At 39.9% G+C, this 15,546-nt stretch overlaps 2 protein-coding genes across 4 annotated transcripts in view; one reads left to right on the top strand and one right to left on the bottom strand.

Moving 5' to 3' along the window:
• Positions 1 to 11,998, top strand: part of DNAL1 (dynein axonemal light chain 1) — a 74,536-nt gene extending 62,538 nt beyond the window's left edge. For all 3 annotated transcript variants that reach the window (XM_059182872.1, XM_059182871.1, XM_059182870.1), the window contains exons 6-8: positions 894 to 1,020; positions 2,948 to 3,088; positions 6,216 to 11,998. In XM_059182872.1, coding sequence (XP_059038855.1) covers positions 894 to 1,020; positions 2,948 to 3,088; positions 6,216 to 6,256 — 309 coding nt within the window. In that variant the 3' untranslated portion in view covers positions 6,257 to 11,998. The remainder of the gene's footprint in view (positions 1 to 893; positions 1,021 to 2,947; positions 3,089 to 6,215) is intronic.
• A 1,604-nt stretch (positions 11,999 to 13,602) lies between these two features.
• On the bottom strand, positions 13,603 to 15,476 carry PNMA1 (PNMA family member 1). Its single transcript, XM_059182863.1, has one exon. The coding sequence runs from the start codon at positions 15,467 to 15,469 to the stop codon at positions 14,408 to 14,410; it is 1,062 nt and encodes a 353-aa protein (XP_059038846.1). The 5' UTR covers positions 15,470 to 15,476; the 3' UTR covers positions 13,603 to 14,407.
• Positions 15,477 to 15,546: the final 70 nt, after the last annotated feature.

Here is a 15,546-nt window from a genome sequence, read left to right as displayed (position 1 = left end):
ATAATAAAATAAATTTTGATTATTTTATATAAATAAAGGAAGAGGAATTAATGGATAGTGGATGGTTAGATGGACAGATATGTGATAAGAAAGGGATAGTAGAATATTAATGGTAGAGTCTGGGTCGTAGATGCATAGATAATTGTTGTAAGATTCTTTTTTTTTTTTTTTAAAGATTTTATTTATTTATTTGACAGAGAGAGATCACAAGTAGGCAGAGAGGCAGGCAAAGAGAGAGAGAGGAGGAAGCAGGCTCCCTGCTGAGCAGAGAGCCCGATGCGGAACTCGATCCCAGGACCCTGAGATCATGACCTGGCAGCAGCTTAACCCACTGATCCACCCAGGTGCCCTTTGTTGTAAGATTCTTCCAACTTCTTGTGTTTGAAAGTTTATGTAGTAAATACTGAAACAAAAAAACCCTGAAATTTAGACCTAGCTTTATTATTTAATAACATTGTGATCTTAGAAAATGCCTTTAAGCTCTCTATAATAGAAATCAAGTAACCTGCTTTGCCTATCTTAAATGTTATAAGGATCAAATAATAAAATGTACAGGGAAATAATTTGAAATCTATACAGTTCAATAAAAGTGATAAAATATTGCTGTTATTTCCCCTTTTGATATTTCAGTAGCTATTCTTAGATCAGTTTGAGGAGAGGAAGAAAATGTTGTACTTGCCTTTTTAATGAGAAAATAACTTGCACATTGCCTTCAGCTCTCCTGCTAGTGGCCAGGTGTGTTTCAGTTCACTCTGAAGGCCATTGTCAGAGGAAAAGTAAAAAAACTTTTCCTCTGTCCCCTTTGTTTATAAGAAAGGGGACAGAGGAAAAGTTTTTTTTAAAAGCTTGATGTTTAAAAATAAGCTTGTAAACCAAATTGCTTTCTTTTTCAGGAAGCAGTAGGGGACACATTAGAAGAACTATGGATCTCCTACAATTTTATTGAGAAGTTGAAAGGGATCCATGTAATGAAGAAATTGAAGATTCTCTACATGTCTAATAACCTCGTAAAAGACTGGGGTAAGCTGAAGCTGGCTCTTCATTGGCTCTTCTACCTCCTATTTATGGAAAATCGCCCAAATAGAGAACAAGAAGCAAAATGGGGACATTTCTTTAAATGCACACAGGGTTCCAGCCTTTCAGCTGAATGCGTAAAATTTACATTTAAATATTTACTTAAAGTGATTATAATTGAATAGATCCTGGTCCTATTCATCATGGAAAAAAATTATTGTCCAAAAGCTGAATGGAATCAGATTTTTTTTTTAATTTTTTAAAAGATTTTATTTATTTGACACAGAGAGAGAGAGCACAAGCAGAGGGAGCAGCATGCATAGGGAGAGGGAGAAGCAGGCTCTCCACTGAGCAGGGAACCTGATGCAGGGCTCAATCCCAGGACCCTGCAATCATGACCTGAGCCAAAGGCAGCCACATAACCAACTGAGCCACTCAGGCATCTTGCAATAATCTTAAATAAAGTCTTTCTTTCCTAACTTTTGAATGGAATCAGTATAAATTTAATAATTCTTGGATGGAAGATGTATTTGCCATCTATATGACTTCGTTTTCTTTTTTTGTTGTTGTTTTCTTTTTTCTTTTAAAGATTTTATTTATTTATTTGACAGAGATCACAAGTAGGCAGAGAGTCAGGCAGAGAAGCAGGCTCCCTGCTGAGCAGAGAGCCCGATGCGGGGCTTGATCCCAGGATCCTGGGACCATGACCTGAGCTGAAGGCAGAGGCTTTAACCTACTGAGCCACCCAGGCGCCCTGACTTTGTTTTCTTACAGTGTATTATTCATTCAGCATTTACTAAAGCCCTGTTCAGTGTTATGGACTGTGCCAGGCTCTTATATTATAGCTATTATAGCTATTACAGCTTATAGTTATTATAAGTTAATAATTATAAAACTGTAATGAGTTCTTCCATAGGTGTGTGAATGCAGTGCCTTGAAAATTCAAAGATGAGGGGTACTTGGATGGCTTGTTCAGTTAAGCTCTGGAGTCTTGGTTTCAGCTCAGGTTGTGATCTCATGGTTGTGAGATCAAGCCCTGCAGGGTCTGTGCTCAGCAGGGAGTCTCTTTCAGACTGTCTCCCTCTCCCTCTGCCCCTCCACTCACTCTCTCTCTATATAAAATAAATAAATAAATCTTAAAAAGAATAATTCAAAGATGAGGGGTGGCTGGGTGGCTCAGTTGGTTAAACTTCCAATCCCGGGGTCGTGGGTTTGAACCCCACATCAGGCTCTACGCTCAAAGGAGAGTCTGCTTGAGATTCTCTGTCTCCCTCTCCCTCTGCTCCCTCTCACACACTCAAATAAATGAATATTTTTTTTAATTTTTAAAATTATTTATTTATTTATTTATTTTGATTTGACAGACAGAGATCACAAGTAGGCAGAGAGGCAGGCAGAGAGAGAGAGGGGGAAGCAGGCTTCCTGCTGAGCAGAGAGCCCAATGCGGGGCTCGATTCCAGGACCTTAGGATCATGACCTGAGCCGAAGGCAGAGGCTTTAACCCACTGAGCCACCCAAGCGTTCCTCAAATAAAAATAAATAAATCTTTAAAAAAAAAGAACTCGAAGATGAGGGAATGGGTAGAGACAAAAGCAGTTTGACTTAACCCACACTGTACAGCATAGAGAAGACCTGCTACTGTCTTTGTGATTCTGAACCTCATCTCCTTTTCTTACCCCATCCTTAGGTTAGGGTAAAGATAGAAGAGGTATGTCTTCTTTTTCCTTCCCTTTCAATAATGTCTTCAGAGAATGACTTCATATGATATAACTTCCCTTACTTTCTTCAAAATCTTAACCAACAAATCATTCTGAACGATTTGTCACACACTGAGGGTTCTGAATAGTCACAAACACATACTCGAGTTCAACCCCCAAAATTGTAACAGGACAACTTGGCATTTTAATATGGAATGTGTTCCTTGTACTTGTAGCTGAATTTGTAAAGCTGGCAGAATTGCCATGTCTGGAAGACCTGGTGTTTGTAGGCAATCCCCTGGAAGAGAAACATTCTGCTGATGGAAACTGGGTTGAAGAGGCCACCAAGAGAGTTCCCAAACTGAAAAAGCTGGATGGTGAGTGACTCTGGGCGAGGTTGGGACAATGTTTTTTGGGTATAGGGATTGAATTTGTGACGTGGAATAATGAAAAGGAACAAAACTAAAAAAGAAATAGCTTGTTCCTAATCTCCAAAGCCATTTCATTCCATAGGAAATTTTACCGTCCAGGGTCGAGCCAGGGTGAGATGAACACCTTCTAGCATACTAAGACTGGTATAAGGTCATCCCTAGACCAGAAACTTTCAAGAAAGCTGGTCTTGTTCTCAAAGCAGGTATTATTTTGCAGGATAACTAGACATAAATGGTAAGCAGTCGCTTTTTCACAGCTGGACCCAAATTGTAGTTTTCGCTCTACCCCCATCCTCTCATTTTAGTTAACCAATATTTAAGATAGGTGTCAATGTTTGTAGCTATCCCTGACTGATTGGGTTCAAGTTCCATTTCTCCCACTTAATAGCTTTTTCGTCATCGTGCTAGTTAATTAATTTCTTTTCTTTTCTTTTCTTTTTTTTAAAGATTTTATTTATTTATTTGTCAGAGAGAGAGTGAGCGAGAGTGAGCACAGGCAGACAGAGTGGCAGGCAGAGTCAGAAGGAGAAGCAGGCTCCCTGCGGAGCAAGGAGCCTGATGTGGGACTCGATCCCAGGACGCTGGAATCATGACCTGAGCTGAAGGCAGCTGCTTAACCAACTGAGCCACCCAGGCATCCCTAGTTAATTAATTTCACCAAATCTTTTTCTTTTATAAGCTAAAAACTGGAAATGATAATAATCCCAGACTTCTCTGGATCTTACCTCCTCCCAGGAAGTCAGGCAAGGATCCCAACTGTTCCAGAATCCACAGACTTCTCTCTTTCTGCCAGCCCAGGGAAATAACCTTTCTAATCTAAAGAGAATCACTAGCCCCCCTCCTTTATTTCCACATCATTCTGCATCTTCTCACAAACTGTCTTCCAGGAATCTTCTTAGGCCTTTCAAAGACAAAAGCCGGTAAATCTGATGGTCTTTCTCTACTTTCCACATGCCCCTGTAGCAGTGATCCAGAGCCAACTAGGCTACCTGATTGAATGGAGAGAAAGAAAAATATTTAGAAGAAACAAATAAGCAATATCCAACTACGTAATCATCATCATCATCATCCCATGTACCAAATACATATTTGCCCTATTGTCTTTTTTTTAAAGATTTTTAAAAATTTATTTGACAGAGAAATCACAAGTAGGCAGAGAGGCAGGCAGAGAGAGAGAGAGAGGAGGAAGCAGGCTCCCTGCCGAGCAGAGAGCCTGATACTGGGCTCGATCCCAGGACCCTGAGATCGTGACCTGAGCCAAAGGCAGAGGCTTTAACCCACTGAGCCACCCAGGCGCCCCTGAACTTTAGCTTTTTAACGTTCACCTTTGGTTGGATTCTAGAAACCATTTAAAGTCATTTGTCTTCTTTCAGGGTTGCCTACAGGAAATAAAACCCTTCCCTTAAAAATGGAACAGAACCCCCCATGTAGACCTTGAATAGACCAAGCCACATTGTAGGCTTTTGGACCAAGTATTGACCTCAAGCCAATCCAAACAGCCCCTAGGAGAACCAGCTTAGTCTACCCTAGTAGAATAGACCAGAACAGAGATAGCTACAGCTGCTCATTTGCCTACTTTTGCTTCTCTTCTGTTGCTTATAAGCAGAACTGGGGAATCTTAAAAAGCTAAAATGAAAAGAATAATGCCAAATATTAGTGGGACATGGAGAACTAGAACTCTCAGACCTTGCCAGATGGTGATGTAACTTGGTATAACCACTTTGGAAAACTGGCATTATCTATGAAAGCTCTACATACATATCCGTTATGACCCCACTTTTCCTCCTAGCTATATACCCAAGAGAAAAGGATATATATGTTTACCAAATGACGTGTATGAGAATGTTCATAGCAGAACTATTTTAATAGCTATCAATTGGAAACAACCCAAATGCCCATCAACAATAGAATAAATTATGACATATTCATACAATGTAATATTAAACAGCAATAAGAAAGAATGAACTACAAATTTCACACAGTATAGATGGGTCATGCAAACATAATGTCGAGTAACAGAAGCCAGACACAGAATGTATATTATGCCATCCTGTTCATATCAATTTCAAAAACAGGCAAAATAACCTGTGGTGTTGGACATTAGGATAGAATAAGCCTTTTGTGGGGGATAGTGAATGGAAGGGGACCTGAGGAAGTTTTGGCGGTTCTAATAATGTTTTCTACCTAATCTGGTGCTGATTACCAGATGTGTTCACTTTGTGTATATTTATTGATCTGTAATTTTTGTACTTTGGATGTTATACTCCAATAATACGTTCACTCTCCTCCTGCAAAAAGATGCTGTGGGGAGTGCAGAGGGATGAAACTCTGCTTGCTAACATAAACAACATAAATGTTGTGTACGGAAGGATCACAGAGGAAGAGGCAGTGGATTGGTTTCTTACTAAGGGTGGGGTTTAGATGGAAGGCGAGTTGTGGGACATTCCAAAATGGAGGAACTCTGTCGAACAAGGCTCCAGGGGTAAGAGTGTGCACGGTGAGTTTGGGAGACGGTGAATTGATCAGTTTAGCTGGTGCAGAAGGTGACTGTCTGAGGAGTTAAGGCAGAACAGTGGATCGAGGTCAAATTGTGGGCAGGCTTCAAATGCCAGTGCTCAGAGATGGGTGGCCCAGTGACAGCCTGCAGATGTGCCCCCGCCCCCAAATTTGTCCCTATTGTTTAATATTTGGGAGAATAATATAAAAATTCAGATTTCTGGCAACACTGGGATTGTATTTTTATTGTGAAAAATGAAGAATATTTCTTTGTGTTTAACATACAAAGTTTTTACTGTGGATCAGGCTTTATTTTTCTGCCTGGCGCCTGTAACCATTTCATGTGCAACTCCGTATTTGGGGAGCCGTATTCATAAGTACTTATATTAATCCATTTGAGAATTTCCCTGAGGGGCTTTTTGGATAATTTGAAATTAAGATTATTTTATGAAATTATTTTTATTATGGCACACTTCCTAGCATCTCATAGCTTCTCAAGTTAATAGGAAAATATTTTCATTTAGAATTTTAACAGTCTTTTGAGAATGACCAGAAATAATTTTCTTTTTCATTTTAGGTACCCCAGTAATTAAAGAGGATGAGGAAGAAGATAACTAACACCACGTTTTCTGCTTTGTGTTAACTTATTTAAATGTCATAAGAACAATAGATAAGTTTTGTATAATTGTCTATTTTAAAGATTCTGTGTGGGGCAAAAGGTTCTTCAGATAAAACAAATCTCTCATTCCTATCTTTTTTTTAAACCTATTGTTTCTCCCCCCAAATGGTAACACCAACTTCATACATCCTAGTACTTTTTTTAGAAACTCAAATTCTCAGTTTTTTGTCTTCAGTCCCAGTTATGTACTTATGTGGCCCCATCTACAAAACTTTTATAGACCAGTCATTTTTAACAACAAAGAACAACAAATACTGTTCTTTATTCAGCTTGTTTAGGTTTTTTTTTTTTTTTTTCAGACCAGGCATTTAAATATAGATACTTAACTTTTGAATCTGTAGACCATCTTTCCTGAAGGTCCATGTCCTTATGACTCAGAAGCACAAATGTGTTATGCCTTTGGTTCAGAAGGCACCACAGTGACAGGAGGGGTTCCTCTTAGAAGAAATACAAAGCAGTCCTAGAACAAAGACTCCCAAAGCCCAGTTGGAAAAGCTGTGGTGAAAAAGGAAAAATTAATATCTTGGAGGCCTTATAGCCCATGTTATATTTACTTACTTGTTTTTCTAAAAAACATATGCATTGTCAACTGGAATTTAGCTTGTGTTTGCATGCCTGGCCACTTGAGTCACTGTGCACAGTCAGTCATGCTGTGGTCCGGGTCAGTGGTGAAAATGACGGCCATGATCATTCCTTTGACCACTGCTGTGGTCATGTTATTCATGTGGACCTGACTTTAGGCACACTTTTTGGTTTATAGTCCCTTATATGTTATATAAGGGAATATATGTAAACAGTAGTTATATTTGAATTCCTAGTGTAAATGTTGGCTATTCATATATATCAAAATTTTCTCCAATAACTCTGTTCTGTTGACCCTCATGTTGGGAGAAGTGGTTGCTATAAATTAGAATATAGAGCCTAAAAGACTGCATCTGATACCTTTCAGTAGATTAAATTTAGAATCTCAAAATATATTTTTAGAGTGTTTCTAAGTTAGACAGCTCTTAAAATGAATTATGTAAGTGATTATGGAGGGAAAAGAGAAGAGGTATTTCATTATGGGATCCCAGACAAATGGCAACATTTTTGAAGATTGCCTTCTCTATGAAGCATGGTAGGTGACTTAACCTCAAAATTGCAAAGCAATAGTTGGATACAGAGCTTAGAAATTGTAAGGAAAAAAAAAATCTTTTTGGAAAGTACCAGGTATAGTAGTCAGTAGTCAGTAACCAGAGGAAGTTCATAGCAAGTCATGACTGAATCACAGATTGCAGAAAAGAAGTCAGAGACGCTCTGCCAAATTGTGCCTAAAGTCCCTCAACCAGAGACTGATTCTTACTTCCCCATTTACTTGTGTAAAATCAGTCAGAGGGGAGAGTCATTTTTTTAAAAAGTGATTGCATAGTCCTAGCTTTCAGAAAATTTCAGCTATCATTAAGTGGGAATTACATGAGTTCTCTGAGTCACTCTGATCTAAAGGGACCACTGCTTTGACAATCAATACTAAGTATAAACAGCAAGAGGAAAAATGAGTCCAACACTTTTTTTAGCTTCCTTTTTGTTCTTCCTCATAATCTGATAGGAAGAAATCTTTACTCTGGCTTATACATTCAAAGCCTTTGGGTACTTCTTTTGTGAACTGTAGACAATGAGTATTCCCCGTGGTGATGTTTAAGTCCCCCAAACTAGGAGGGAAGACGATCTTCTTCGGTTGTAGTTCAGTTGTAGTTCACACTTCACCCAGTAGGCAAGCTTGAAGCCATTTTACAATTTATGGATATATTTTCAAAAGTTACTCTGGAAGTGAATGTAATGGGAAGGGATGACTTTATATTGAATCTGTAAAATAGCTTACAGTGTTGGTGTGTGGTTTTCTGAATTTTATAATATGGAAACTAATTTTCTCAGCTTCTCCTTGTTTCTTAATGTCTTTAATCACTGATAGTTCTCAAAGAAATGAAAGGTGCTTTTCTGTGTCCATTTCACACAAAATTAATATTTAGTTTCAGCAAATATTTGAATGACTTCTATGCATCCATTTCATGGAGTTAAAATCAGAATCCATGCCATTAGAAAATGGAAGATAGGATGTATGAGTACGTTCTGAACATTCTCTCCAATCATTCCTTAAATCATCCTTTACTGGAAAATTTAGCGGATACTAAATCCCTTTGGTTTATGGATTATATACTTGACCTACTTGGAATGGCTTTTCTCTGTGCTCCTGGTTTAAAGCATTATGCCATTTTAGTGGCTCATTTAAATTTCTTCTATTCTCATAATGATGGTAGAGCTCTAAAATCAGTTCAGTATTTTAACTTTTCACAGGTAACTTGATTTTAGTCTACAAAGAATTCAACTTTTCTGTGTTCCCTAACTCTAAGCTTATGGGTATATTACCTGGTCAAGACCTTGAAAGGTTTTTGTGTTCTCTGTTCATGGGATTTTATTCCTTTAAATCAGAGTTTCTCAGTCTTGGCCCTATTAACACGTTGGGTTGGATGATATTGTCCTGTGTATTACAGGATGTTTAACAACATATCTGGCTTCTCCTCACTAGATGCCAGCAGTACCCCCTGCTTAGTTGTAACAACCACAAATGTCTTCAGACATTACCATCTGTCCCTTCTGGCAGGGGCATAGGAGCAAATCTGCCCCTGGTGAAGAACCAGTGCTTTATACTAACATTCCTTTTGTCCAGGGTGCATTATTTTCACTCCATTGTCATATATGCCACCTCAGTTATTATATGTGAGAAGGTGCCATATTTAATAATCATGGGTGGAACGAAAATGGTCCTTGGTGTTTTTCTATTTGGTAATGGTCATTTTAATAATTTTCATATAACACTAGAAACTCAGGGCTGGAAGGTTCAGCTTATATTTTTCAGCAGGGTCTCAACTTCTATTTCTTAGCACTCTTGCTTTTCTTAGGACAGTAATTATTAACCTACCTCTCTATCACTCTAACAGAACTCAACTTTATGGTAGATTTTTCTTTATCTCTAAAGTTGAACTTTCTGAGTGTGCTTTTAGAAAATGGATCATTCTTTAAGTGTTCATTCTTTAAATGTTCCTTCATTGTCCACTAATGCATAGAATTTTCCAGACTGTAGCAGTCATTAAATACTGTAGACACCAGTTTTGAATGTGATCAGAGGAATGTCTGATCATGATGGTCACTAACTCGGTATAGTTATAAGATACTTAAATGTGGTTCTTGTGAGGAAAAAGAAATTTTGGCTTGAATAGACACTTCTTCTTATACCTTTTACCAGTGGTCTGAAGTAGAGTAACAAGGAATAAGAAATGAATCTTAACTGTTGATTTATTCTCAAAATCGGTGATGTGTAAGTGGAATGGAAGATTGTTTATCTCTCTGACCCAGAATCTTCTACCTGGGTTTTTCTTAAGATTAAATGGAAGAAGTGTAGGGTCTAGAAAGTTTGGATTTAATCATTAACTTTTAAAAATTGATGTGTGTGTGGGGAGAGGAGTGTCAAAGTATCGATTATATGAGTAGTTAGTGTCTCTCTGACCACAGTCTGTCAATTTGTGAAGACCTTACTTTGTAAGTATTGGTAAAGGGAGGAAACTAATTTCTGAACTGAAAGTTATTCTTTAACTGAAATTTATTCCTTTGACACACATTTTCTTTATTTAGGCTGCTTAAAGGGGCTGTGAAAAATTAAATATAAAGCAAGATTCAGTGTAATGGATTTAGTGCTTCCGTCACAGCTAACTTGACCATATTCCTTTATCTTCACTCCAGCATGAGGTTTTGGTTTTTGTTTTTGTAAAACCATAAAATAGGCGCAATAAAAAAAAAGGGGGGGTGTGTTTAAAAAAAAAATCACTAAACTTTCAGAAATCCCACATCTAAATCTCTATCCCTGCCTTTTTATAAGCTAATGACTACAAAGGAAGAAAACTGAAAGAAAAAACCGAGACAGAGTCTTACTTTTTTCCTAAACTAAGAAAAATTTTCTCTTGCCACTTGGAGAAGTCATAACTGGATTCTAGTAAATTTCCCATATTGGGCTAAAATAGAGGGGAACCAGCCAACCAAATTCTGATCCAGCAAATTTAACAAGGGAGTGGGGGAGAATGAACTATTTTGCAGTAGATTTGCACTTTAAAATTATAAACTGGATGTTGGTGGAAAGTACTCCCAAAGGGCAGATAGGTAAATACCTAGCCTGCACGTGGGTATTGGAGAATCCAACTTCATCCTTGCTTGTTCTAAGCCCACCTGCGCAGTAGTTGTCTGTTGACATAATCAGAGTCAGGATTTCCCTGTGTCCCTTGTTGGTGTCATCTTCCACATCCGCTACATTGACAGTCGTCCCTCTGGGGAATGTGTCAAGTAGAATCCTCTCAGAATAGAAACTTCATGAGTTATCTTTCCCACATCTAGATTTGCAAAATTAATTTAGATGTTGGTTAAATTAAGTTGTGGCTCATGTTACAAGGGTGGGAAGTTCTTTGCTTCTTGGATCTGTCACAGGGTACCTGCCTCTGAGGTGCTGTCGCCTAGAGGGATCAGTTCCGTCAGGACTGGCGAGTCAGTAGCTATGGAGAATACGCATACAGCTAGCTACTTCTCCCAGGGTGTCAGTTGTGATAACGAGCATCATTCCAGAATCTTTGGCTTCTAGAACCAACTCCATTCTGAAGAACATTTTAACATCTATTAATACTTTGGTAATAATCTTTTATATGCAGGAATTTTGTAGCATGACTTTATGACTAAACTTATTGTGTTAAATTATTTAGAAATGTTGAGTTTCCGAATGTTATTTTGTGAGACATGTTTTAAAATAGTAATAAATTGTGTTATTTTATAAAAAAAAATAATTTGTATCTTTTTTGGTTATATGACCCATTACTTTTAGCTAGTACAGAGCAACAACTTCCAATGACATTCAATTCTGAAGAAATTTGGTCTTTGGTCAAACATTCCACAGAGCTTATGTGCGTGTGCATGAGAGAAGCGGGGGAGAGATTGACTCATTTCTTTATGCTTTTTTTTTCTCCCTATAGGACAGTCTCCTGTCCCAGTTTTCTAAGTCTTCACCATAAGTTCTCTGGGCACCGTTTCAATGATTAGTATCCTGGAAAGAGTGCTTCCCAAGAGAGCAAGTTACTACTGCACATGACAAGTCCTAGTCTTCTCCTCACTAGTGGTATGGGAGGTTAAGATTGGTTAACAGGCCCCTGATGTGTGGTCTGGGATAACCTGACATTGGCCAGCCCCTTTGTGATACACAAGAAGTAGGGAAGAGCGTAGCATTTCCCTGCGGAATTTCCATATGGAATGGCCGTAACATTATATGCTGTCTCAGCACGTATTCTGCACTATCAGCTGAATATAATTTTGGTCTCAGAATGGTACTGTAGTGCAGTTTCTACTTCTTTATTCCACAGTTTTTTGGTTTTAAGGATGTTTCTTGCTGCTGTCCTCCTTTAAAAAGCAGATTTTAGTCTCTGAGCCTATAAAGAGAAAACTTTAATTCAGATTAGAAACAGCTGATTACTTTTAGTTCATTATTTTCTAGACTAAAGGGTGGATGTCTAGAATCCTGACATGTATACTGTTATATGTATTGTATTAAATATATATGTATGTATATGTAGATATATAATTGTTATATATAATAAAAGAATCCTAAGTGATAACCCTTCTTTCTAAAATTTAGTCAACTCTGCAGCTATAAGAAGGTGTATCCCTATGTACAGACGTAGAAGGATGCCTGCAACACTGGGTGAAAAAAATGAACTCATTATTTTTGTTATGAATGTAGTATGTGTGGGTGAGAATGTGTGTATATGTGTGGTGGCCGGTTGGTGTGAAGCGGCAGTGGGAGCACATGTGTGTGTATGTGTGGAGAGACGGGAACGTATGGTTGCGGTGGAGACTACTGCAGTGTATGCATGGGGGTGGGGACAGAGTGCTGGGGGGGAGGTGGGAGTGGCTGTGTGTGTACAGATAAGATTCTAAGAAGTAAGTGGGGTGTGTGTACCCAGTGCCATGCCACCAAGATGATGGGAATGAGTTGGGGAGTGGAGGAATGAGGCCATGTTTGGTGGGGGAAGCGAAGACTCGGTATCTGTTGTGAGGGTCAAGTATGTGGAGATCTCTGGAGAGAAGACTGTGAGCGTGGAACAGACCTGACATGGCAGATGAGGACATAAGTGAGTATGCAGAAAAATCTGTAGACTGTATATCAGTATTAGCCTTTATAAATAATTTTTTGCCTTATGATTGTTAAATAGATTGGCTATAATTTTAAAGCCTTGTTACTAGGGGAAAACCCCACTGAACTCTTATGTTCATGTAACTATTTCTGGATTTATTGGGATCTCAAGACAAAACATCTTCAGTCACTGATTCTCTTCAGTCAAACATGTTTTTTTTTTTTTAAAGATTTTATTTATTTATTTGTCAGAGAGAGAGCGAGTGAGAGCAAGCACAGGCAGACAGAGTGGCAGGCAGAGTCAGAGGGAGAAGTAGGCTCTCTGCGGAACAAGGAGCCCGATGTGGGACTCGATCCCATGACGCTGGGATCATGACCTGAGCTGAAGGCAGCTGCTTAACCAACTGAGCCATCCAGGCGTCCCAGCAGTCAAACATGTTTTTAAACTGTCCCTCTTTATACCATTTTCATATAAAAGGACTGCTATAAATGAAGCATTCATTTTAAACAGGTATGAGGAATTCCTGTAGCAAAACATTTTTACCTGAAAAGGGATTTAAAAGGGGAGAAAAAGGGCGCCTGGGTGGCTCAGTGGGTTGAGCCGCTGCCTTCGGCTTGGGTCATGATCTCAGGGTCCTGGGATGGAGTCCCGCATTGGGCTCTCTCCTCAGCGGGGAGCCTGCTTCCCTCTCTCTCTGCCTGCCTCTCCGACTACTTGTGATTTCTCTCTGTCAAATAAATAAATAAAATCTTAAAAAAAAAATAAAATAAATAAATAAAAGGGGAGAAAAAGCATTGCTAGATAGCATCCTGAGCCTCATTTCAGGATTTCCTAACATTGTATAATAAGTTAATATTTACTTATATCTATTTAGCCTTCTAACATTTGCCTGGTAGAAAACGTGCAAAAATGGAATACATTAAAAAGTTCTGCAATTTAAACTTAACGTAGTATGCTATAAAGCTTAAAGATAAAGTAACTGGTTTGTTTGTTTGTTTGTTTGTTTTAGTGACATGGGGAAGTCTTCCTAAGAGAATATAGAGCTTAATTACAATGAAATTTTGTATACATGTCAGAAAAACAACAGAATTTTTTTAAATTCTTTTATTCATTTACATGTATTTTGATAACTTCAAATTTAGAACACTTAGAATCAGCATGAACAAGAACTACTATTCAATGACAAATATTTGAAATGGGGGAACAGATACTGTAACCGGTTCTTATTAACCTCCCCATGCAATTTATATCTGTATCTTGTACAGAGAAAAATTGATTTACATAATTCTAGAACTGCAGTATTTTTCTAACACCCCATTCCATAGTCTCAGAATACTCTTCAATTAAACTGATCCAGATGTTTCAAGATGAAAAGTAAGAAATTCGCTTTGTTTGAATAACTAAGTAGCATCTAATTAAGTCACGTTTCTTTCCATTAATGTAAATGAGGAGCAATTTACTGTAAACACAAAAAACTATTCACGGTATTAGTTAACAACAGCTCCTGTATTTACTGAACACTTCTCGCGTTTGCCAGGCCCTGCGCTGAACATCTGAACATGCAATTTCACATTTAATTGCCTCAATGGGACATGTCACGAATTCACATGTTTTTTTACAACTGAAGTTTGCCACAAGGACAGCTGAGCTCCTGCGGACAGGTCTGTATTTGGCACTGCAGCCAGTACCACTCCCTTGGAGCAGGGCAGGGTGCTCACTGGCGAGGCGGTACTAATGTTACCCGAATACCCAGGCCTGACTCCCTCCACCCCCCCCAAAACAAGAGAACATGGCGAAGTCTTCACAACTAAGAGACACACCTGTAAGACAGCACGGAGACAAGGAAATCGGCTGTGATCTACATCTGCACTACAGCCCCACTCCAGGGCCTCAGAAGTGCCCCTCCAGGCCTAACTGCAGGAGGGCAACCTCAGCCTCCTCCTCCTCCTCCTTGGCCTCCTCCTCCCGGATCTGCACCAGCAGCTGGAAGAGGTTAGGGGCAGGCCCTTCCCCAGCCCCCGTCAGCCACAGCTGCCTTCGGATGGCCCCGCTGTGGTTGGCCCCTGCAATGACCTGTTCCAGGCGGGCCTGGTTCACGTTATCCTTATCTATGGCCCCTTTCTCCACCACCTTCTGCAGAAGAGGCTCCAGACGAATGACATAGGCAGACAACTTCTCTCCCGGGTTCTGGTAAGTGTTCAGAAATCTGACCTGCGCATCCCTAGAGCTCTCCACGCTGCCAAACACCTGCTCGAGTGCCTTCAGGCATTCGGCAGTGGTTATGGAAGGGTTGTTAGTCTTGAGGATGCGGATGACATCAGCGGCAGGGCCTCTAAGACTCTCCATCAATCGCCGCCTCTTTTCTAAATCAGACACCTGCCACTCCTCTAAAACCTCATGAGTGTGTTCCAGCCAGGGATCAAAGGTCTCCTCCCCGGGCCCCGGGATGTCCCTCCCCGAGAAGAGCGTCAGCTTCTTGTACCATATGGACTCAACAAGAGGCTGAATAACGTTATCCAAAATATAGTTTAGCATCTCTGCAGGCATATCTGGGCCTGGGGCGGGAGCGGGGTTCTGAAAGCCAAGGACGCGGGCAACATCTTGCACGGTCCACCCCTCTCTCGCCAGGAAGAGGTGCAACCTTTCTAAAAACTCAGCATCGGAAGTCGGGGGTTTAAAGACCACTTTCCAGACCCCTCCTTTCCCCGGCATCTCCCTGGGGATCGCGGCGTAATCGACAGCGCCAGTGAGCTCTAACAAGGCTGCTTTCGCATTCTCTTCCCTCCAAAACATTCTCCCAAGCACTCGATAGGGCACCTGAGGCATCGCAGCCTGGAGGGTCTCCTCGATTTCAGCCTCATCACAGTTCACTGGGATCCCCCAGACCAGCAGGGCTCTCTGGGAGTTCACATCCATCCCTCTGCACCAGTCTTCCAACAGTGTCATCGCCATTTTCCCAACTATCACGGGCCCCAATTCTATAAATACGGATTAGGCTGTGTCTGCCTGTGCTCTAGGACTCAGAACAG

This window comes from Mustela lutreola, chromosome 7 (genome assembly GCF_030435805.1).
Source record: "Mustela lutreola isolate mMusLut2 chromosome 7, mMusLut2.pri, whole genome shotgun sequence".
NCBI classification, from domain to species: domain Eukaryota; kingdom Metazoa; phylum Chordata; class Mammalia; order Carnivora; family Mustelidae; genus Mustela; species Mustela lutreola.
Note: the sequence above shows the minus strand (reverse complement) of the source record. Positions and strands in the feature narration are given on the sequence as shown.

Bases quoted from the DNA above. Each gene is read 5' to 3' on its own strand.
- PNMA1 (XM_059182863.1), bottom strand. From the start codon at position 15,469: ATGGCGATGACACTGTTGGAAGACTGGTGCAGAGGGATGGATGTGAAC.